Source organism: Molothrus aeneus, chromosome 15 (genome assembly GCF_037042795.1).
Source record: "Molothrus aeneus isolate 106 chromosome 15, BPBGC_Maene_1.0, whole genome shotgun sequence".
Lineage (NCBI taxonomy): Eukaryota > Metazoa > Chordata > Aves > Passeriformes > Icteridae > Molothrus > Molothrus aeneus.
Window position 1 is genome coordinate 7,152,238 of NC_089660.1, and position 23,432 is coordinate 7,175,669.

At 43.9% G+C, this 23,432-nt stretch overlaps 1 protein-coding gene across 3 annotated transcripts; it reads left to right on the forward strand.

The window, feature by feature from the left end:
• Positions 1-1,195: 1,195 nt before the first annotated feature.
• TBC1D9B (TBC1 domain family member 9B) lies at positions 1,196-22,248 on the forward strand. 3 transcript variants are annotated; one of them, XM_066559882.1, is made up of 22 exons: positions 1,196-1,361; positions 3,618-3,728; positions 5,522-5,640; positions 6,665-6,893; positions 7,554-7,812; positions 8,458-8,665; positions 8,798-9,010; positions 9,167-9,328; positions 9,895-10,045; positions 10,393-10,607; positions 11,339-11,456; positions 12,168-12,453; positions 13,108-13,237; positions 14,454-14,552; positions 15,238-15,306; positions 16,083-16,323; positions 16,611-16,676; positions 16,825-16,896; positions 17,312-17,362; positions 18,416-18,463; positions 18,914-19,020; positions 19,809-22,248. In XM_066559882.1, exons 1-22 carry the CDS (start codon positions 1,244-1,246, stop codon positions 20,499-20,501), a joined length of 3,765 nt encoding a protein of 1,254 aa, XP_066415979.1. In that variant the 5' UTR covers positions 1,196-1,243; the 3' UTR covers positions 20,502-22,248. The 3 variants fall into 3 exon arrangements, with proteins under 3 accessions (XP_066415979.1, XP_066415980.1, XP_066415981.1); XM_066559883.1 differs by having other exon boundaries at positions 17,330-17,362; XM_066559884.1 differs by lacking the exon at positions 17,312-17,362.
• Positions 22,249-23,432: the final 1,184 nt, after the last annotated feature.

The window sequence follows — 23,432 nt, forward strand, 5'->3', positions numbered from 1 at the left end:
TTTTAATTTTGCTGTACTGGTGTCTAGAAATCCCAGGCCATTAAGGGCCACGTGGTTCAAAGTGGCTTATGAATATGCTGGAGACACTAATCCACCTTCTCACAGCTTTTGCCACCTTAAAGATGGCACAGAGTGAGCAAGAACAGCAAAAGTTAAATAGGGAAGGATCCTTTCAGTATCTTCTCCCAGTGCTCAAACCCTTCCCACAGGACACCCACCCTTCAGAAACCACCCTGCTGCTCCCCAGAAGCAGCCATGCCATTGAGGTGAAGGCACAGCCCTGCAGGCTGAGCCAGCTAATAAATATTTATATTAGAGTAGTGTACAAGGGCTCCAGCTGGGATTAGGGCACTGCACTAACAAAGATAGATCATCCAGGGTTAAAGGATTTAAAGCCTAAAAAAACCATGGCATTCCTGCCTTCCTGGGAGCTGGGCAATAAGCACAGAGATGGCAGATGTCAGTGTTTTCTGCTGTTGTAACACTTTCAGAGTTTGCCTGGAGGCTCTCTAATGGTAATTGAAACAAAAATAGTGGTTCACTAAATTACTGGGAAGCTGCTCTGCAGCCAAGGGATGAGAGGGAGCTGCATCTCCCCCTGTCCTGTGCTGTGAAGATCATCCTTGGCCTGGGCCACAAGCTTTGAGTGGGCTCCAGAGCCGCAAAGCGAGGACCGAAACGAACCAGCTGCCGGGAGGGGGATACCAGGAACCCCACACTGAATTAATGAGGCTGGGATGCTGGAAGGGCGTGTTCTTCACAGCAAAAAGGGCAATTCCCATCTTAATGTGGGAGATGGAAGCATCGTCAGACTGGACAGGAGTGCTGGACGGTCTCTGCTGCTCCAGTGCCCGACCACCCCCTGGGGTGGATATTTTTCCAATATCCAACCTAAACACCCCCCTCCCCCTTTCCGACACAACTTCAGGCCCTTCAATTCAGGTCTATTCAGTGCCACAATGTGCCACCGGAGGCAGAGGAGCTTTGCAGAGCGCGGCGGTGACCCCGACTGCCCACCACGGACAGTCCCGGGCGGCGGCTCCGGGCGCCGGCCGGACCCGGGGCTCGAACCCTCGACCTCAGCGCTGCGGAGGCAGTGAGGGGGCCGGGCCGCCAGAGGGCGCGGTGGCGGCGGGCGCGGCGTGGGCCCCGTGACCCGGCCCGGCCGCTCCCCCCGCGCCGCTCCCGCCCCGGCCGGGCCGGCCCAGCCCCGCGGGCCGCTCCGCTCCGCAGCCCCGCCGCGATGTGGCTGGGCCCCGAGGAGGTGCTGCTGGCCGGCGCGCTGTGGGTCACCGAGCGCGCCAACCCCTTTTTCCTGCTCCAGCGCCGGCGGGGACACGGCAAAGGGGGCGGCCTCACGGGTGAGGCGCGGCGGGGCCGCGGGGAGGCTCCGGCCCGGCGCGGGGTCCGTGAGCGTGGGGCAGGGGTTGGGGGGCCCGGCTGGGGGAGAGAGGCGCGGTCCGCCCGTCTCCTCGCTGTGTGTGACCCCGGAGCCCCTCGGCCGCGGTGTCCGCTCGGGGCCCCTCTCCGCCCCGGGCCGGGGCTGTCAGCGGTCAGGCCCGAGGAGCTGCTGCCGGGGAGGACACACAACTGACGGGATGCCTGGGACCGTCTTCTTCTCTTGTCAAAAATGGCTTCTCAGCCCTGCTCGCGTTGCTTTGAATTATTAAGATGGTTTATTTGCATATTTTGTATGTCTGTGTGCCTTTTCAACATGTAGAGGATGACAGTAAGACGTGGTTTATAATTAGTAGCAGTGTGGAAATTGTGCTGTACATGGGCCGGGGGTGAAGCTGTGTGGGTGCAGCCCAGTGGAAAATACCGCTGTGTGTGGGGGACAGCCTTGTTTGTGACATAAACTGCTAAAATAACACGACTGTCACCAAAGCACAACGTTAACAACAACAGCAAATCCCCTCACTTTTAAAAACCCCATTTATGTGCAGAATGCTTTCAATTATGTCAATTTCAAAGATGTCAATTTTACTTTTGTCAATTACATATAGCAACTGCGTATTAGCCCTTTTAGAGAAACTGGTGCAGCTGATATACATCATTAGGATATTTCATCTTTTCACAGTGTTCAAAATTATTTTGAACTGTTCTGTTTGATGTCACCTTACATGTGCAGTTTTGCATGTAGGCTTATACTTGTATTCTACAATTTTCTAGTTTTTTCCTAAAAGAAACTATGCCTGGTGCTATTTTGGTAACATTTAAACTGATGTGTTCCTGACGGGTTGAAGCTTTGAGCTATGTTTGCTTTTTGAGCTCGTGCAGCTCAGTGAGAGTCTTCTTCAGAGCTCCTGCAGGTTAAAAACCACGTGTCCCTAAGGAACTGTGCAGCTGCACAGTGACATCTCAGAGTTAGAGTGGGATGTTCAGCTGAGCTGGAAAGGTTTTTGAGTTGATGTCAGGCTCAAGTTATTAAACATCTCATTACCGGTCTGTGTGTCAATATTTGACACATTCAGTATTGTCATAGGATGGATTCCAAATTAACTTTTAATCCATATCCTGCCTAAAACTACATAAGAAACCCAAAGCCCAAAGAGATCCTGCTGTGCTGGTTACATACGTGCTTGGTTTAGGTTTGTCACATGGGCTTGCTGTGGGTGATGTTTCACTGCAAGGACAGTTGGTGGTATGTTCTTAATTTGTTAATTGCTACATAGATAGCCAGGAGAGATAAGGGAGATGAAGTGGCATGTTTCTTAATAAGGAATGAGATATGGATGAGCACAGTTCAAACAGGCTTACCCAAACCATGAGAGCTGGGAATTGTAATGACCCCCCACAAAGTCAATGCCCAGGGAACAACCATGCTCCCTCTCCACATTCTAATAATAGAAAACTTTTAATCATGAGTGTGTTGCAAAGTTAATTTGCATTACAGATGCTGGTAATGCATTGTCTAGAACAACAAAGCAAATCATCACCTTATATATCTGTTTTATCTAATTGAAATTCATTGAAGTAAATTGATTTGCTTTACAAAGTCTGGTTATCAACATTTACTCTGGAAGTGTCTCCTTTCTTATTTAACATCATATAAAAATATTTTGACTTCTGTATTACCAAATTTTGAGTTGCTGACATCTTTGTTTAATCAAAGTCCTTCTGGGAACATCCTTGAAGCATCCTGTGAGCACCAGTTTTTCTAGATCTACCTGATTCCATTTGGACAAGTTACCTACTTTTGGCATTGGTGATTCTGAAAAATACAGCATTGAGGACTCTTGTGTCTTTTAGCTTGGTAGGCTTAAAAATCACTATTAGAATAAAAAACCCTACAGAGAAAAACACATTTCACTTTCATTAGAAAACTCTTCTATGAAGGTGGGGGTCAGTAATGAAGCTTAGTAGGCATTTTAATTGCCATCTAAACTTTGTCCATTACCAGCAGGACAGGCTGCAGTTGGTTTTTAGGGAATTTACCTCCAGTGAGTGGAGGTAAATTTCTGAATTTTCTGAACCAAGTGCTGCAGCTCTTCATCACAGCTGTTCACAGGCTGTGAACATCAGCATTTTCTGCAGTGATCATCCTGTGTTTTTGCTTAACCCAGTTCTTTGTTTTGGTATGACACTGCTGTAATTTCTGTCTCTTTGTTTCCTAGGTCTCCTTGTGGGAACTCTAGACGTGGTTTTGGATTCCAGTGCCAGAGTTGCCCCATACCGGATTCTGCACCAGACTCAGGACTCTCAAGTGTACTGGGCAGTGGCCTGTGGTATGTGACTCTTGTTGGGGTCTGGATTTGAGTTATTGTCTTGTCTTTTTGGTTCAGATGAGCAGTTATCCCACGTAGGAGTATCCTATGACTGCTCAGGACACTTCCAAAAGCTTCCAATGGTGTAGTGGAAGATTCCAGAAATGACAAAACTCAGTGTTGTTTAAAATGTAATTAAGGAACTTGAGCTCTGCAAAAGCTTCTGTTTCTGCAGATGTTAGGAATTTTCTTTCTTCCAAATGTACCTTGTATTTACAAGGTTGTAGTGAGATTGTGCAAAGAATGACACATGCTGGTTTTGGTGGGATGATGAGTGCTGCTGCTTACCAGGAGCATGGCACAAGATGGGAACATGTAACATTGTTCAAGGTACCAGAGGTACTTTGGGGAATCTCTTGGTCCAGTTTATGTTTTTTCTATTATTTCTGGCCTGGAACAGATGTGTATATAGATCTGTAAAAAGGACTAGAATAGTATTTTTTTAACATCAAGGATCCTTGGCCTCTTTTACTTGAGAAATGTAACTACTGTTTTAGAATATCATAATGCAGCCATCTGATGCCTGTTGGTGAACTTTGGTTAAAGCTTTAGGTCCTAATGCTTGCTAAAGAGGAAATATCTCCAGACATATTTGTTAGACCAACTTTGTTTACAATAAGAACCTTCACTTCTCACTTTGTGGTGGAGACATAAAATCTGATCATGAAGGAGTCATTTGCTAGGCCCACAAAAGCTGATGTCTTGTTTTTCCTCCTCCCACCTTCTCCCCAGGCAACCAACACAATATTCTTTCTTGCAGAGCTACTTAAATTCTGCAGAGGAGAGGTTTAGATGTTGCTGTGTTTCACAGAAACTCAGGTTCCCCTTTGAGGAGGGTGGAGGCAGAGCATTAAGAAAGGCAGAAAACAAAATGGCAGGTCAGGAACTGCATAGAAAAAAGGAGAATATTTAGTGCAGATCTGTAATTTTATGGTATCTTGATACTGAGTAAGATATTTTTGTTTAATTTCAGGAGTACTTAAGTTGATATCCTCTGTATCTCAGTTACTTTTAAACAGTGAAGCATGTAGAAGTGGGATGGGCTGGGTAACACCCAAATGGAGTTTGATAAATTATTGTCCTGGAGTAAATATGTTGTCTTCATCCAAAGTATTTTTTTTTAATCATACCTGGTTCTCCTTCTGCTGTCAGAGTACTAGCATTCCTTTAACATTATAAAATATATACTGCTCTCTAGTTGAAAAATACAAATATTTTATTTACAGTTCACTGTGTATAAATACTAGTGGGCAGCAATTTGGTCACACATGCAGCTTTGGCTCTTTAGCACTTTGTTCTTATAACCCTCCTTGTAGGAATCACAAACTTTTACTCCTTCATATATGTCATTCTAATGTAGTTCTTACAAAGATGTCAGTAAGTGAGGCCAGGCTTATTTTAGCAATTTGGCTGCTGTCACTTGGTAAGAGATGTAGCTCATGAAACAAAACAGGACACAGACTTTATTCCACTGCTGTTGTTTCTGAACCTGTGTGTTTTTTTCATAGTCAAAGCATCCTATAATTGATAATTCTGTGCTTTGGAGTATCCTTGGTGACAAGGAGCTATTTTATTAGAAACATAATGTTGGTGTACATAAAATATCCTTAACATGTACACAGTTGCTGTGTGTGATTTATCCTAGTCACTGTTCAGTAATTATTAGTTTCCTGCTGTGAACTTGGAGGAAAAAAGACCATGTTCTAATTTTTTTTTTCTTCGCCCCTGGCATCATCTTTCTCCCCTTCAATTAGGATCATCTCGTAAAGAGATCACAAAGCATTGGGAATGGCTGGAGAATAACTTACTGCAGACTCTGTCCATCTTTGACAATGAAGAAGATATCACCACCTTTGTCAAGGGCAAGATACATGTAAGTGACCTGTTTCCCTGAAGGACTTCCAGATTCTGAGAAAGGACAAGGGAGATGGTTGTAAGAATTTTTTATCTTTTCCAGTCATACATAGGTATGAAAGTGTCATGGAATGCATCCAGCATGGTCAACATCCAGTTAGAGCAAATACTGAGCATATATATTGGAAGGGCAAGGGTTAAGAGCAGTAGATCTCAAAGAACAGCCTGCTTAGGATGTTCCTACTAATCTAAATATAATACCTCTTTAAAATCATTGCAAATTCTTGATCAAAGCCTTTGATGGAGGGAGAATGGTTTAACAAGGGTTCATCTAGCAACAAATGGAGGAGAGAGAATTGTAGTTCACTAGAAATATACTTGCCCTGCCAGTGGTCTGAAAGGTACCTGGGTTGTAAAGGAACTGCAGCCCAGTTTCCACTGACTTTGGAGTTAGGTGTCTGCTGGTTTTGCAGTTAACACACTTCAGATTCCCAGCCCACAAACCCTCCAGAGCAGAAACTTATAAATACAGTTCTTTATTGAACTGCAGGAAGTTGCATCTTTTTCAGCTCTCCTGTCTGAATTTTTTCTGTGATTTCTTCATGTTTTCTGTGTGTATCTGTGCATGAGAGAGATTGTGGTCATTTGTTTTTCCTTCTGGCCAGTCAAGAGCTGACAGACTGCAGAGTTCTGCCCTTCCTGGCAGATGATCTTCTTCCAGTTGGAGAAGCAGGTGTGCAAGTGCAAAGAGACTTCAGTTCTCCTGCAGGGTGTTCCAAGTGTTCCCAGGCCAGCCATGAGGAACTCAGTCAAACATTGAACATGAGTGCTTGTGGCACATGTTCAGGAGTGGATCCCAGACTCCCACAGGACCTGACTGCCCTTTCTGCATGTCTTTGCTGTTTCTGACATGACAGGATAAGTGCTGTGTCCTGTTCCTTTGTGCCTTCCGGATTGCTGCTGTGACCCTTTGCTTTGTACATTATTTCTGTCAGCAGGCACCTTCACTTCTGTTTCTCCTCTCTCCTCCCACATCCTTTCAGGGCATTATAGCTGAGGAGAACAAGAATGAGCAGCCCCAGAGCGAAGAGGATCCAGGTAAATTCAAAGAGGCTGAGCTGAAGATGCGGAAGCAGTTTGGGATGCCCGAGGTGGAGAAGTTGGTCAATTACTATTCCTGCAGCTATTGGAAGGGACGTGTCCCCAGGCAGGGCTGGCTGTACCTCACTGTCAACCACCTCTGTTTCTACTCCTTCCTGCTGGGCAAAGAGGGTGAGTTATGAGCCTACAAGTTGTGTTTCTATCATTTCCCATGATCTTTTCAATGCAGTTGATCTTTTGTATGAACTCCTTTTTAAGATGACAGGGTTTTTTTTGCTTTTAGGAGTTCTTGAGCTCTGTCTGGCTCAGCACATAAATCAGTTCTTGCTCTCATAGGCACTTCAGTGCTGTTTAGACTGAATGCCTGAGTCATTTTTTAAAACATTTCCCAAGTTGTACATCTGTTTTACTCAAACTGGGTTACATTTTACAAGTTAGACTGGGTTAGAGAACCAAGCAGTATTTTTGCCTTGGTAAGTTTTATGTGGAACACCTGCCAGGACCCAGTATTTGCAAAGCCCCAACCCCTGAGTCCAAAGCTAATTTGTTGGAAAGAAAGAATGAAAACTTGAGTAATTGTAATTGAAAGCATTTATTGGATGGGAGATAGTCCTTTTGGAACTGCATTATTTCTAGTCTAGTTAATCCCAAAGGTTATTTCCAAGTATTTTTGGAGAACTCAGTAAAAGTGTGAAGAAAAGAACTGTCCATGTGTAAGAGGAGAAAAAATGCTGCTCCACTGAGAGCTTTCAGGCTGCTTGACCTTCATTTCTGTTAGGTTCTTGTTTTGACTCAGTTGTGATAATAGTATTTTTTAATTCTTTTTCTCAGTTACACTGGTGATCCAGTGGGTGGATGTAACCCAGCTAGAAAAAAATGCTACACTGCTGTTCCCTGAGTGCATTAAAGTAAGCACAAGGGACAGTGAACTCTATTTTTCCATGTTTCTCAACATCAATGAGACATTCAAGCTGATGGAGCAGTTGGCCAACATTGCAATGCGGCAGCTGCTGGACAATGAGAGCTTCCTACAGGACAAGTCTCTCCCAAAGCCCAGGAGGCCTCTTAAGAACATCTCTGCATTAAAAAGGTATCATGTTCCCAGCAGTGAGAAAAGAAGACAGGTAGTAGGGGATTGTAAAAATAAATCTGCATTATTTTGTAGCTCTCGGGTGCTGCTGGGGTTTTCTTACTCTAGGGGCTGCATCACTTACTTCAGTCATTAGCCTTCTGCTCGTTCTCTCTTTTTCCCCATCCCAAATTGGAGCTGAATTCACACACACCCTCATGTCTTTCTCATGCTTGCCTAGGCACTGTCAGAAGAAATTTTCAACTAGAAACTGCTGAAATTCATATGTAAAAAAAAGTGAAGAAAGAAAATTACACCAGCCCCTTTGTCTGAAGTTAAAGATTTATAAAAAGAAATCATATTTGTATTGTAATAAATCCTCCCACTGGGGACTGTTCTCTGCAGTTTCAGAATCTCATGTAATATTTCAGTTTTACAGATGCACTTGCATATTTTATTTTGTATTGCAGAACATACCTTGTCAGAGAGGCATGTCTGAAGGCTGAAAGAGGAGTCAGAGGAGGGGTGGCATCTCAGTTAGAGAAAGGAATACTAAGAATACACAGCATAGTCTGAAGGTTGTGATTGGAATGAACATGTGACATTAGTGTTTGAGTGGGTTTTTCAAGTGAGTAAAAAAGGATACTACCCTTTACTTTTCCCCAGAGACCTGGATGCTCGAGCCAAAAATGAGTGCTACCGTGCCACTTTCCGTTTGCCCAAGGATGAATGCCTGGACGGACACACAGATTGTACCTTGTGGACACCATTCAACAAGATGCATATTCCTGGCCAAATGTTTGTTTCCAACAATTACATCTGTTTTGCCAGCAGGGCAGAGGAGGCCTGTCATCTCATCATTCCTCTCAGGGAGGTGGGGATTTCTTAGCTGTATGTTAACACTACAGGCCTCTCTTCTCTTTTGTGTCCTTCTGTCTGTTGTGCTGTGCTTTATGGATAATGGAAAACATGCCAGATCCAAATGGCCCTTGTCTTTGTGTTCTAGGTGACAATAGTTGAGAAAGCAGATAGTTCCAGTGTCTTGCCTAGCCCTTTGTCCATCAGCACTAAAAGTAAAATGACCTTCTTCTTCGCCAATCTGAAAGACCGGGATTTCTTGGTTCAGAGGATCTCTGACTTCCTGCAGAGAACACCATCCAAGAAATCCTGCAGCATCGACAGGGAATGGAAGTGGAATGTGGCTGATCCCAGCAGTGAGGTACTAAGGAAATAGCTGGGAAGAACTTTATCAACTTTTCAGAGCAATGCTCCTTAGACTGTGTTTGGAGTGCTTGTCACCAGCCAGTGCTGTCTCTGTCGGGCCATGAGCAGAGGAGGGAGCATGAGCTCAGACATTTTCTGTTCTCTTGTCCAGGAAGTTCCAGAGCTGCCTTCCAGCAGCCCCCTGGCTGTCAGCCCCACGTCTGCTCTCAACCATCGACCTGTCAGCTTCTGTGCTGGGCAAGTGCCAACAGCCTCACAGGGACTGCTCAAACTCTTCAGGAGGAATTCTGAGGAGCTCTCTGGACCCAAAGGGGTAAGTGATATTTTTATGTAAAGCAATAAAGTATAAGTAGTTTGCAGTAGGTTGCTGATTTGCTGGCCTGCTCTAAAATGGAAATGCATTTTATCCCTGCTCAGTATCACTGCTGTGTGTGTCACAGTGGTAGTACTGCATAGAGGTAACTTGACTGTCAGCTTACACTGTTTGTACTGACATACCTGAGATACTTGACCAGAGGCTAAGAGATAAGTGTTACCAGTGTTCTGGGATGTGAATTCATGGCTGTGAAGAACAACTTTTCTTCAGAGCAAGAAAGCAGGGAACTTGTATCTCTGCTTGCTGGTTAATCATCGTGATCAATGGTTCTGCTTGCATTTATGTGGAGATTTGCATAGTTGTAAAGACTCGACTTTAAGCAAGGTCATAACAGGGTAGATTAGTATATATACACTCTTTCTTCAGCAGAAAGAAGAGAGGTTTGAAATGTCACAATGTATTTTTCCTGTGAAGTGCAGGCCTGAGTATACCCAGAAATCAGTTGTCCTACAAACATAGAAATGCAATAATCTCCTAAAATAGCCATATGTGTTTCTATGAAGGCAAAGGAGAAGATGAAGGAAGAGTCTTGGAATATTCATTTCTTTGAATATGGGCGAGGGATGTGTATGTACCGCACTACCAAGACGAGGGAGCTGGTACAGAAGGGAATCCCAGAGAATCTCCGTGGAGAGCTGTGGCTCCTTTTCTCAGGTAGGATGTTGTGCTGACAGCGGGAACTAACTTCCTGCACATCTCAAAGGAAAGGGTATGAATCTTAGCCCATTTCAGAAAAAATTATTGACAGGTTAATTTAATCTGAATTATACTTTATGGTGGCTTTATTATCCTAATAGCTGTTTGGCCTCTTTTGTCTGTGTTTCGGTGTTGGGACCTAAACTCTAACAATGATTTAACAATGAGTTTGTTGCTATATTTTCACATCTGTTTATAGTTCATGAGTTCATGCAGTGCTTCTTGGCTCCCTTATCTCTGAAACTGGGAATAAAATCTGTGTTTCAAAGCACCAGAGGTAAAGCACTGTTTGTTTGTCATTTCAGGGGCTTGGAATGAGATGGTGACTCACCCTGGTTACTACGCAGATCTTGTGGAAAAGTCAATGGGAAGGTACAATCTTGCTACAGAGGAAATTGAGAGAGATCTGCACCGCTCTATGCCAGAACATCCTGCCTTCCAAAACGAACTGGGAATTGCTGCCCTCCGGAGAGTCTTAACAGCTTATGCATTCAGAAATCCAACAATTGGGTACTGTCAGGTAGGAAAGAAGTCTTAGACTTGTTAGTCCTACACAGTGACCATGATTGACTTGGACTTTTTCTGCAGTTTTTTGTTCAGTTTCAAGCTTTTCCTTTATACTGTCTGTGTAGTGGTGAGAAAATAGGGAAGAAATTATGGTGCATCATCTCTTAAATATCCTTTGAACATAGTATTTAAATACACTTTTCACAGTGCTGTTATGTGTAATGTTAGTCTTTAATAGTTTCCTGACAGAGCTTTCCATAGTTCAACAAAACATCTTCTAGTTTCATTACAGATAAATCAAATAAGTGATGTTGCACATGGACAGTCTATTGAAAATGTAGCCTTTTGCTGGTTTGTGAAACAACTTGGTGGAAATTCAGGTTCATTTTGTGTATTGCTATGATGTTAGAGATTCTCATTATGGTGTTCTGTTAATGGCCAAATTACAAAGATTTTTATGAAGACTTTGACAATTATTCTTGTTCATGTTGTTTACTGAAAGTGCATGACAAAACATCATCAAATTATTTGCTGCCTCATGAACAGAGGAACTGAAAACAGGAAGAAAAATTGGCTTAAGGTCATCTATTGACTCAGATGCCAGTAGAAGCTGGAAATAGATGTGACTCTTAGTGACAGCTTGCTGTATTCATGCTTTTAAGTTTAGCTAATCTACAGCAGAGTTTTCCTGAAGACCTCCATGTTTTTCTCCTGTACCTGTGTGTTTGCTGTGCTCGCTCCTAGGCCATGAACATTGTCACCTCGGTGCTGTTGCTGTACTGCAATGAGGAAGAGGCTTTCTGGCTCCTGGTGGCTTTGTGCGAGCGGATGTTGCCAGATTACTACAACACAAGAGTAGTGGGTGAGTCCTTATCAGATTCCTGCTGCATTGTGGATTTTCAGCTGCACCAGCATCTCCCAGAAACATTTTGTTTTTTCAGAATTAATTAAATGTGATGAGTTTTAAAGATAATGAAGTGCAGCTCTGTTCCTTTTAAAGTGGCAGGGGTGTGATGGAGACATAGGAAGAGACACTACAGGCCTCCAAGGCAGTAGTTCTACTTTATAGTAGCAAGGAAGATGAAGTCACCAAAAATTGGTGTCAGGAGGGATCATTAGCAGTAAGGAGGAATATCTAGAAGAACATTACTGGGTTTTAGTTTTCCCCATCTGAATGACATTTTAAATCTGTGGAACAGGCTCTCAGGGAAGGTTAGTCAAAGCACCACTTCATAGGCTTTTAAAGTTGGTTTGTATAAAAGGCTATAATCTGGTGTAAATACCATAATATCAGTAATCCTCCACCCCTCCATTCAGGGCAAATGCACAAATGGATGAAAGGTTCTGTGTTGAGAGGTTGTGTCTGCATGCTCTGCAATGTAGAAATAGTCTCATTGGTTTTATTGAGAACAGGGTAAAAAATTAATGTCTTAATTTTAGTTATGATGTTCAGAGGAAATTTATATGAAATTTGTATGAAATTTAGTGAACTCATACTGTTTTGTTTAATAATTGCTTAGCTTGGTACATGACACCACCATTTGGAGTTCTACCATTGTTTTGTTTTTTTCAGGTGCATTGGTGGACCAAGGCATCTTTGAAGAACTTACACGAGAGTATCTTCCACAGCTGTCAGAAAAGATGCAGGACCTGGGAGTGATCTCCACCATATCCCTTTCCTGGTTTCTCACTCTCTTCCTGAGTGTGATGCCCTTTGAGAGTGCCGTGGTCATTGTCGACTGTTTTTTCTACGAGGGAATCAAGTTTATCCTGCAGGTGTCATTGGCCATACTTGATGCCAACATGGAGAAGTTACTACAGTGCTGTGATGAAGGTGAAGCCATGACTATTTTGGGCAGGTACCATTCATTGTTCTTATTTAAAACAGAATAGTAACAGTGGCCTTTTAGTCATCATCTCTTTCTACCTAATAGCAGGTCACAGATAACACTCTAGGATGAAACTTCTGCTCCAGAGAAGTTTGCTATTGCTTTCTGCAAGAGCTGAAATTAATTGTTGGCTCAGTTATGGAGGAATCCTTACTTCTGGAGCTGTTTTGTATCATAATGAACTCCTGCATCTCAGTTTGAATTTGAATTCTTACAGGTTATTTATTTGAAGTTTGCATATTAAGTCTGCTTTACTATTTAGAACAGATTCTGGCAGGAATCACCTTCTGGAAACTTAAAACATTATCAAGCAGATATCTCCCAAGTCTAGTAAATGTAAGATTTTCTTGTTTGAAATGAGAATGTCTTCTATGTGCAGCAAGATTTTCAGCATTTGACTAGAAGCCTACTTTTAAAAGAGCAAATACCCCCAATATAGGATGAAAATCAACTTAACTCCAGGTACATTGAGGGTAGCATTGCAGATTAGATGAGAAAAAATAAATTCTCCTTCGTGTTTAGATTAGTGACACAAAGAAGTTGGGAGTAATGCATATAGGATATTATTTCTTTTTCTGGACACTAATCCTGGAATCTTGCATCTGTTCTCATTTTTGTCCACAGATATTTGGACAATGTAGTTAACAGACAGAGTGTCTCTCCCCCTATTCCTCACTTGCATGCACTGTTGACCAGTGGAGATGACCCCCCACTTGAAATCGACATCTTTGAACTCATCAAAACTTCATATGAGGTAAAGTTCTGGCTTGGTATTTTGCCCAAGAGATTTCTTCTCTACTAACATCCCATTTTATATGTTGTGCAGCCAAAATCTGAGCAATGTTCATAGATTGAGATGCTTAAGGAGTGCAGGCTGAAGCCATTGTTCCACCTGCTTGGTATGAGTAGAACCTGACAGCGTTGGCTATTGCAGATTACAAAGATAATTGCAGATTACAAAGAGTCTGCCCAACACCAGAGGGACTAAAATGAAGAGTGTAAATAAGGAAGAAGTTATGGACTAGAGATTTCTTCCTGCTTTGTCAAAAATGTCTCCATTATTAATTCTATTTGAGGATTTTCAGTGCTAAGAAGTTAAGGAGGGAAATTCGGGGTAAGAATTGTGAAGTACTCTGCAGAAACATGGAAGAATCTCAGTTCACATGCATAGGCATCCTGTTCTGTGAACCAAATTATAGTAATAGGAATTGACCCCAGAATGGTGCCAATGCTGTTAAAATATCTCTGCACTGATAGAGGTGTTCCTCACAATTCATACTGAGAACAAACTCATAAAAAATTGATTCTTAATGATGGAAAAAACACAGGCAAAAGAACTGATGTTTGGGAGTTCTTCTCTGCTATTCTCTGCTAAATGTGGGATCCTTTCCCTCTTTTTCCCTCTTTATCTTGTTTTTCACCCCATCCCCTTCTGGCTGTTTACATTCAGGCAGCTGTCATTTTCCTGGGTGTTTTGTGTACTTCTTCAAATCTGCCATCTCTGTTTGTTCTTGGTTTCTTTTCATAAAAGAGTGTCACTGAATTCATATTACTTGTCTGACCTAGTCCATAGAAAAGCTTCTTGACTGTGGTGTTTCTGGCTGAATCTCCTGGGGGTCCTAGAGGAAATGAATGACAGGGCTGGAAGGAATGACAGTCTGTCTGTTCTCTTATCTCTGCCACAGTACAGGGCCTCTATTTCTGTCAGTCCTGACAGATCCTTTTTCAGCTTTTCTGTAGAGACCTCTGATGCTGGATTTCTCATGAACTCTGAATTACTCCTCTTGCAGGACAGGAGTGATTAGGGAATAGAGCTCAAGTTTTCTCTCATCTTGCTGCTCCTAAAAGGCTTCTAGTGGGTTTAGGTCATCTCTGAAGGGATAGTACACTTGTTAAAGAGTGTGTAATTGAAGGTGGGTTCTTCTCTCTTCAGGAGATGATGTTGACCTGATCTGCTTCCTTTCTTGTAGAAATTTGGCAATCTGAAGGCAGATGACATTGAACAAATGCGTTTCAAGCAAAGGCTGAAAGTGATCCAGTCTCTGGAGGATACAGCCAAGAAGAGTGTGGTATGTGACTCCCAGACTGAATGAGCTACCAAATGGCACCTTCTTGGAAAGTGTTTTGCTGTGAGCATTGAGAAACTTCATGCTGTAGCAGACCAAGTTTTAAGTGACTGAAAGAATGATTGAATGAGATGTTTGGCATGGAGGGAGATAAAAAACACCTGTAGGCTATGACATAACCTCCCATGCCTAGTTCTGTCTGTTTTACTGCTTGCCTGGAATCTTTGAGAAAAGCTGGCTAGCAGATAATTATTTTACTGCCATTTAGAGAGTCCATTAGGGAATTTTCCTGAAGGTTTATGACCAAAGGGGAGTGTCCATATTTATTGCCATTATCTCCCATGTCCTAGGTGGAGAATCTCATCAGGGTGTTTATTTCACTGTTGCTCTTTAATGCATCCAAGTCAAACATCTGAAGAAAAAAACAAGAGGGAGGGGTGACACAATCTGCTCAGCCAGGTCTGCACAAACAGGAAATAAGCACAGTAAACTACTGAAAATGTCAGCAGTTTCTGCTTGACTGCAAAATGCCTTCCTGATTGGTTTCCAGGGATATATTAGAATGGTGATGTTTTTCTTCCCATTCTATGTGATATCTCCTTGCACTAGTTTTCTTCTCTTCTGTGTTGCACATATTTTTCAGTGAGTTGTATTAGATTTTTCTACTTTTGAAATAAATTGTTCACAGGTCCGAGCTGTATCCGGTGACATTGGTTTCACTATGGAGGAACTAGAAGAGCTGTATGTAGTGTTCAAGGTAAGAAGCCTTCCTTGAGGGTGAGGAAGAAATGTTGTCACAGACAGTACAAATAGCAAAGTAAGTTGAAAGGCAAGCAGTGACTTTGCCTTAATTCTTAAAGTGACGTACCAGAAACTGATGTGGCATTCTAATACACATGGTGCCAGTAGGACTGGCCCTGTTACTATCTGATTAATTATTTTTAATCTTTTTTTTCCCCCAGAGATGGCCAAACCACATTCACAGTGTTTGAATGATACTCAGAAAGAAACTGTAGAGTCAATGGAAGAGAATGTAACAAAGCCCTGAGAATGGGGTGCTAGGGCTGACTGTACCTCAATTTTTAATCTCAAGTTTCCCATTGACCTCATCTGTAATTGTGACAAGATTACTTAAGGGCTTTGTCTCTATTTGTCAGCATACATATTTTTAAAAGAATGGTATTACCCAACTGTGTTTACCGAAGTTGGTTGTGCTCTGTTGTAGACTCAGAAAAAGAGGCTTAGTTCTAAAACCTGCATGTTCCCTTTGCAATAAAGCCTGAATTACATTTTGTTAAAACCTGAAATCATGTTTTGTACTTTTCACTTTAAATAATTCCTTGTTTTTCCTGAAATCTGTGTCTCTTCCTTCATTTCATATTATTTTGTAGTGAAGTAACACTAGGAATCACAAGGCAGATAATGTTTCCTGAAATGTCTCTTGTTTGCTTCCTCAATGCTATTGTTGAGCTGTGACAGTCTCCACTCCTGTGGAGCAGCATCATCTGCCCTGTTAATCCTCTCCCTCCAAAGGCCAAGTACCTGATGAGCTGTTACTGGGGGAACAACCGTGCGGCCGCTGCCCGCCGGGACCAGAGCCTGCCCTACCTGGAGCAGTATCGCATAGACATGGAGCAGTTCAAGGAGCTGTTCAGCAGCCTCACCCCCTGGGCCTGTGGGGCACACACCCCTGTGCTGGCAGGGCGCCTCTTCCGCCTCCTGGATGAGAACAGGGATTCTCTCATCAACTTCAAGGAGTTCGTCACAGGAATGAGTAAGTGGTGTTTTTGGAGAAAATGGAATGCTGCAAAAAATGTGTCTGTCCTTTTCCAAGAAGAGAACTGAAAGAAGATAATGGTGTGTTCATTGTCATGAGGAGGAAGGGTGGCAGGAAGCCTCAAGCTGGACAAAATACACTTCTTGAAATGGATTTCATTGTTGATTCCTCACATGACTTTGAGCAGTCATTGTATGGGAATACATTCTGGTTTGAACCTGTGAGCAGAGGGTGATTCTTTATCATTAAAGTGCTATTTTTCTTAACCTTTTTTTTCTTTCCAGGTGGGATGTACCATGGTGACCTCACTGAAAAACTCAAAGTACTCTACAAACTGCACCTGCCTCCTGGTGAGTGACTGCTTCTGTGTACTGCTGCTATTGAACACAGGCTGCACTGACATCAATTGACACGGGGTGCCTCAGGAGTTTTGCTAATGAAGTGGGTCATAGTGCTGTTCAATTAGAGATTTTAACATTTGTTTCTCTGTGAATACAGCTCTGAATCCAGAGGAGACAGAATCTGCTTTGGAGGCCACAAGTTATTTCACAGAAGATGTGACAACAGAAGGTAATGCAACACTGCTGCCTTTACCTCTCAGTTAGGCAGGAGTTGCAGCATAGATCCATGTGCTCTGAACAGTGATGTTGTGTAAAGCATGGTCTCATGCTGGCATGTGTTAGGATTGGCAGTGTGTTTGAGTTCACTGTCTTTGTTGCATGATGGGGAAGAAGTTTGGAGCTAAAACTCCTCAGTGTCCATTCCATGAAGGATACAGCATGCTCTGAAGCATGGGCACAGACTGCTGAGGAGGAGCAGCGTGCTTTTACCAGCCCCTGTCTCCCATCATGATTTAGGTTTTTCATACAGGTCTCATTGTCTCTCTTCCTGTTTTTGTTTCCTTCTCTGTGTCTGTCTATGTCTGACCTTTTCTTCTGTTTTATCTGGGATATTGTCCCCTCAACCCTTTTTTCTGCTGCTCAAGTATCTCCTTTTGTCTCAGAGCTGGATATCTGCCTGCACTGTGAGTCTCAAGGTCAGTCAATGGATTATGTGCATGCATTGAGCATGGCTGTGGTGTTGATACCACCTGCCAGCCCAGTGTGCTGATGTAAATACTCTGAAATTATTGCTGCTCCTCGCTCATGACACTCTCACTATTAATAAAGTGCTATAAGTAATTAAGTATCTTTTATTATAATCTGTCTATTGAGTTTCAGCCTTGGTCAAGATAGGTTTTGTCTGGTTTCTTTCAGTGGAATTCATCTCATCCTAGAAACTGATGGTCAAAAAGATGCTCAGAACAGAGTGGGGGGGGTGCTAGGCTTGCTGGCCTGGGGAGGTGAATCCTGTGCCTACTCCACAGTCTTCCAGTTTAAAGGAATAAGGATGCATGCCACTGAATTGCTGAACTGTTGGTAGACTAGTTGACTGCATTTCTTAAAATACAATATTAGGAATTGTCAGATAGGAGATCAAGGTATGTCAATCATGCTAAACATTGACCAAAATACAATGATGCCAAAAGAAATCTAAGTACAAGAGGTAATTGTGCAGTTGGGTGCCAGGTGGCTGATTTAACAGTCTGAGTTGAACCAAGACTTCCTATTTTCTCTAGTGACAATGTAGGGAATCAGAAGTGCAGTTCATGAAGTTAGAGTGCAAATTGCTCCCAAAATGTCAGTCCAGGCAGTGAATAATGAGGAGTGTAGACATTAGTCACATATGTGTTCTGTGGTGGTTTGGGTTTTTTCCATTCATTATCTTGCTTTGGATGACTGAACATCACACTGCTTTTCTATCTTCCTTATCTATGTTTTCACATTTTCTTTTAAGACCTCTGCCCTCTATCTCAGCTCTTCAACCCACTTTTTGAGTGTGGCTCTTTATTCAGTTCATCCCACCAGCCTCGTGCTTCCATCCTGTTCTGTTCAATCCTCTAACCATGATTATGGGAATGTGAGATATAACTTCTATTAAATGTACTCTTGTATAATTTGAATTTGTGTATTGGGTTGTCTTAAGTTCTTTGTGTGTTGTATTACTGCAAATCAGCTACTAATTATTTTATAATTCCATAACTCTTTAGAAACCCAAGAAGACAAAGGAAGAAGAAACGAGAATGGCCCAGAAAAAGGTAATTTCGTCCTCAATAGACCACATTCTAATCTCATCTCTCTCATATTATGACCTGTTCATTGTCTCATTGTGATCAAAGAGACCTTGCAGAGTGTTCCTTGTGGACAGAGATAAAGCAGAAGGTGAGCTGGGAAATAAGCATCCCTTTATGCTTTAATGCTCCAACTCTTTTACATACCAAGATCACAGCATTTTTAAATCATGTTGGGCAAATTGTCAACTCACAGAGCTTGTCTGTGAGAAGTCAAACTGATGCAGCACTGTTAAATTTTTTGCTCTGCTGAGCTGCATCAGATAAACCAGCAGAAAACAATGCAGCCTTCCTGGTAGATGTTTTCCTGGGCTGTCAATAACACCTTCTTCAAGCCTGATTTTTGTTGTTTCAGCATTCACTTTTTAAGTCTGAAACCATAAACTACCTGACTAGTGGCTTGTTGTTGCCTTGCAGAAGAGAAAGGCACCAGTCCACAAGACTACAGATACTACCTAAGAATGTGGGCCAAGGAAAAAGAGAACAAGAAAGAAACCATTAAAGATCTCCCCAAAATGAGCCAGGTAAGAAAGGAGTATGAAGGTTTCCAGTTGGATCATTGGCAGCTTAGTAGAATTCTGCAGTATGTGCAGCCATTGTGCCAGTATGTTCAGTCCTTGCCACAGCTTTCCCTGCTGTTCTGGTCTGGTGAACTTTAGGACCTCTAATTCCACACATTTCTGTTGAATTCTGCAGTGGATATGGACAAACTGCTTTGTACCAACCAATCAAATGTAAGGGATTCACTCAGCCTTACAGACCAGTTTTTCCTATAGGAATTGCACTTTGTTTTCCCCCCAGAGCAGGATGTTTCAAATATGCCATCAGTCACAGAAACTTGTTCAGCTTTTTTGGTTTTGCACTGCTTCAAGTTACAGCTGCTTGGTGGAGAGTGAAGAATGTGGTTACAGAAGAGAGAGTCAGATGACTGGTGTGATCTCTTCTGTCTCTAATTTCCTTGATGGGTGCTACTTAAACCAGTTCAGAAATGCTTAGAAGCTGACCACAGAAGAGTAGCAGAATAGAAGTAAAACTTCAGGTTTTCTTAGCATTAGTGAAGATGTGACTGTTCTGTTCATCTGTCAGCAGAAAACCCACCACTATTAAATTGCTAGCTGTGTCTCAATTTAGCCACAGGAGAGAGGAGGGGGAGTTTGTCTGTGTCAGACTGTTCTGAATCAGTGCAGTAAGTTGCCACTTGGTGGGGAGGCAAATAAGCAATGAGTCATTTGAGATGGTGCCTGTTGCTTCATCCGCCACTGACAACTTTTTTCAGCCTGATCCGTGATTATTTGGTCTTTGTCTTTTAAAGGAACAGTTCATAGAGTTATGCAAGACCCTTTACAACATGTTCAGTGAGGACCCCGTGGAGCAGGAGCTGTACCATGCCATCGCCACTGTGGCCAGTCTGCTGCTGAGGATTGGGGAAGTTGGAAAAAAATTCTCCAACAGGCCCACGAGGAAGTCTGAGGACTGCAAAGCAAATAGTGCCCAAGATCCTGTGAGTGAAGAGGAGTCACCAACATCTGAACAGAATCACAATTCAGCAGTGGAGCAGCAACCCCAAGCTGACCATGAGGACAAAGCCAGCATTGATGCTCAGCCTGAAAAAACCCAGCAGGAAAACCAAACTCTAGGAGATGGGTCAGGGGAAGGACAAGGCTCTCCTTTACAGCTGCTATCAGATGATGAAACCAAAGATGATATGTCCATGTCTTCCTACTCCATGGTCAGCACAGGCTCCCTGCAGTGCGAAGACATCGCGGACGACACAGTACTGGTGGGCTGTGAGGGCAGCAGTGCAGCTGCCAGGTATGGCAGCACCATTGACACTGACTGGTCCATATCCTTCGAGCAGATCTTGGCCTCCATGCTGACAGAAACAGCCCTCGTTAACTACTTTGAGAAAAAAGTCAACATTCTTCAAAAGATCAAGGATCAGAAGAAGGTAGAGAGGCAGTTCAGTTCATCCAGTGACTATGAGCTTTCCTCTGTGTCAGGGTGAACTCAAAAAATCAGGAGTTGTCTTTGGGAGATAAAACAGGAAGATAGTGTGGCAGATGGCAGGATGGTTTGGTATTTTCTGTTTGGGTTTTTTTTTTTGTTTATTCAGAGACCAGTAACTACACAATTACATTAGAATCCAGTTGATAAAGGGCTCCTGACAGTGACTGTGTAGGTGTTTCTTTGGCTACTCTGGCTGAAAGAATTAGATTTACATTTTTGAGAGCCATTAGAACCTAATAGCCCCTGACATATAGAATTACCACCATAAATTATGCATGTCTGCCTTTTGCTATCTTTTATTTCAATGAAGTTTTATTTCAGACAGTAACTGCTCCTTGCCTGCCCTTGTTTGCTGTAGGTTCCTGGGTAACTTGCACAGCAGATGCAGCCTGGCTTGAAACCATGCGCACCTCTGGCTGCCAGTCTGAGAGCTAATGCAGTGTAGTCAAGTGCTGTAGGACTCTGACCTATAAATAATCTTGTACGTTCTTGTAAGCTGTTCTGTGACTCAGCAGCTGTAAAGCAAATGTGCCCCACTGCTCCCAGCACCCTGAGATCTAAACACAGACATTGCTCAGACCTGCAGGTTTCTTTCACATGTGATTTGGCATTTTCATAGTGTACCATCACTTACTTTCTCCTTCACAATTCAGGAATTTTCCGGCAAACCTGTTGCTTTTCTGTTTCTTTGAAAGATATTGTTTTTAGTTTGTCTGGGAAGCCACAAGCTCCTTGACTTCAGTGCAGAAGTGATACTGAGTCAATCAGTGGGCCCATGATGGTTATAATGAGGGAATACGTTCCTAAAATAGAAGTCAGTGAATCAGCCTCAGCACTCCAGGGGAGTGGCACACTGGTCTGCTGGACTTTCCCTGATGATACATTGGCTATTTAGTGCTGATTCCCTGTTTTTCCTAGCTAGAGATGGGTCCCCTAAGGAGGGCCCTCCTAGGAGGAGGACCTTAGGGGCCCTTTAGGAGGAGCCCTAAGAATTGTCTGATCAGTCAGCCCTCACAAATGCTTGGGGCAGAAGTTGTGCAGGAGCACTGTGCCACCCACTGCTGCTCAGTGTCCTTTCTTAAGAGTTTAGCAATGGCTCTTAGAAACTCCTGCACATCCAAGGGCATTTGACCTAAAGGGGAAGAATTCAGAGCAGCGTGGCTCTGCCAGCAGCCCCTTATGGGAATACCAGAGCTCATTCCAGTTAGAGACAAAGTAACTGGGAGACTTAGTGAGTGCTCTTTGAAATTAAACCCGGAGGCAACTATGAGTAGCCCTTCTGGTAGCAGAGTGTGTTCTCCACGGGAGGAGAAGTAATGCTGTTACTGTAGATAAACTCATCTCAGCAGGGAGGCAGTGGCCTTGCCAGGGGCAGGGCCAGAGACTTGCTGCTCGGCCAGAGCAGACCTTGCACTGAAGGCAAGGTGTGATCCAGCTTTTGGCTGGCACTTGGGATCTAAAGGTAGGAAGGACACATGTGGATGTTCCCATTTGACACTACTTGGTGTGCTACTCAGTGTTAATTCATCCTCATGACATTTTTGGTCTGTATTCACAGCTGGTACATACTTCTTATTTCTCTGCCTCCTCTGTCCTGTATCACTGGAGAGCAGCCATTAGTAAAACTGCTTTTACTAATTATTCAGTAATTTATTGTAATTTTTTTTAAAGTACAAATAATACATGTGATTTTACACTGTCTGTCTTACCTGTCATGTATTCAATAAATGAATCAGAATCCTGTAGACTATTTGGCTATTTGCCCGTTCTTTACCCAGTTATCAAAAAGAATGTGTCACCAAAACTGTGGGGGGAGAAAAAAACCTCAGGCCGAGCAGGAGTGTTCCTATCGAGGATGCTGCAGCGCCGGCGCTGGGTTTTCTTGAGCAGCGATGTCCCAGATAGAGCAGTACAGCTTCCCTGGGTCAGATACTCCTTTTTGTCCTGTTTTTTGGGTTGGTTTCTGTTTGGATCCTTCATTTGCATGAAGGTTTAAGGTGTTTGATTGGCCGTTACGGTTCTGTCCAGGCTGGCTCGTTTCGCTCGGGGGTGGTGCACTTTACTGAGGTGTAACACGGTACATTGAGTACCGTATTTCTTAAAACGACCCTTTAAACCCCTTTTACAATATAACAACCAAACTAACAGTGTTTAACAATTATCAACTATTTTACAACAGCTCCTAACCTATTTCTGACACAGACCCACACATCTCCAGGTCGGTGCAAACCTGGCCGGTGCTGATGCGGCTGCAGACAGGAAGGTCACGCACGGCCAGCCGGCCACTGCAAACCGGGGTCTGCGCCCGGTGAAGGGCGCTCAGACGGTGACCTGATGTGTTCGGTTTGTGAGCGGGGAGAGCCCGTCACGGTGTCGGTGTCGCTGCCCAGTGTCTCTGCCCGGTGTCTCTGCCTGGTGTCCCGGTGCCGGTGTCTCTGCCCGGTGTCGCTGCCCGGTGTCGCTGCCCGGTGTCTCTGCCCGGTGTCCCGGTGCCGGTGTCTCTGCCCGGTGTCGCTGCCCGGTGTCGCTGCCCGGTGTCTCTGCCCGGTGTCCCGGTGCCGGTGTCTCTGCCCGGTGTCGCTGCCCGGTGTCGCTGCCCGGTGTCTCTGCCCGGTGTCCCGGTGCCGGTGTCTCTGCCCGGTGTCCCGGTGCCGGTGTCGCTGCCCGGTGTCTCTGCCCGGTGTCCCGGTGCCGGTGTCCCGGTGCCGGTGTCTCTGCCCGGTGTCCCGGTGCCGGTGTCGCTGCCCGGTGTCCCGGTGCCGGTGTCTCTGCCCGGTGTCTCTGCCCGGTGTCGCTGCCCGGTGTCTCTGCCCGGTGTCCCGGTGCCGGTGTCGCTGCCCGGTGTCCCGGTGCCGGTGTCTCTGCCCGGTGTCTCTGCCCGGTGTCCCGGTGCCGGTGTCTCTGCCCGGTGTCCCGGTGCCGGTGTCGC

What these genes read in the sequence shown, in the direction of transcription:
- TBC1D9B (XM_066559882.1), top strand. Translation starts at nt 1,244, where the DNA reads ATGTGGCTGGGCCCCGAGGAGGTGCTGCTGGCCGGCGCGCTGTGGGTC. An exon ending in CTTCCTGCTGGGCAAAGAGG is followed by an intron (nt 6,894 to 7,553) that starts GTGAGTTATGAG and finishes TCTTTTTCTCAG; the next exon opens with TTACACTGGTGATCCAGTGG. An exon ending in TCATCATTCCTCTCAGGGAG is followed by an intron (nt 8,666 to 8,797) that starts GTGGGGATTTCT and finishes TTTGTGTTCTAG; the next exon opens with GTGACAATAGTTGAGAAAGC.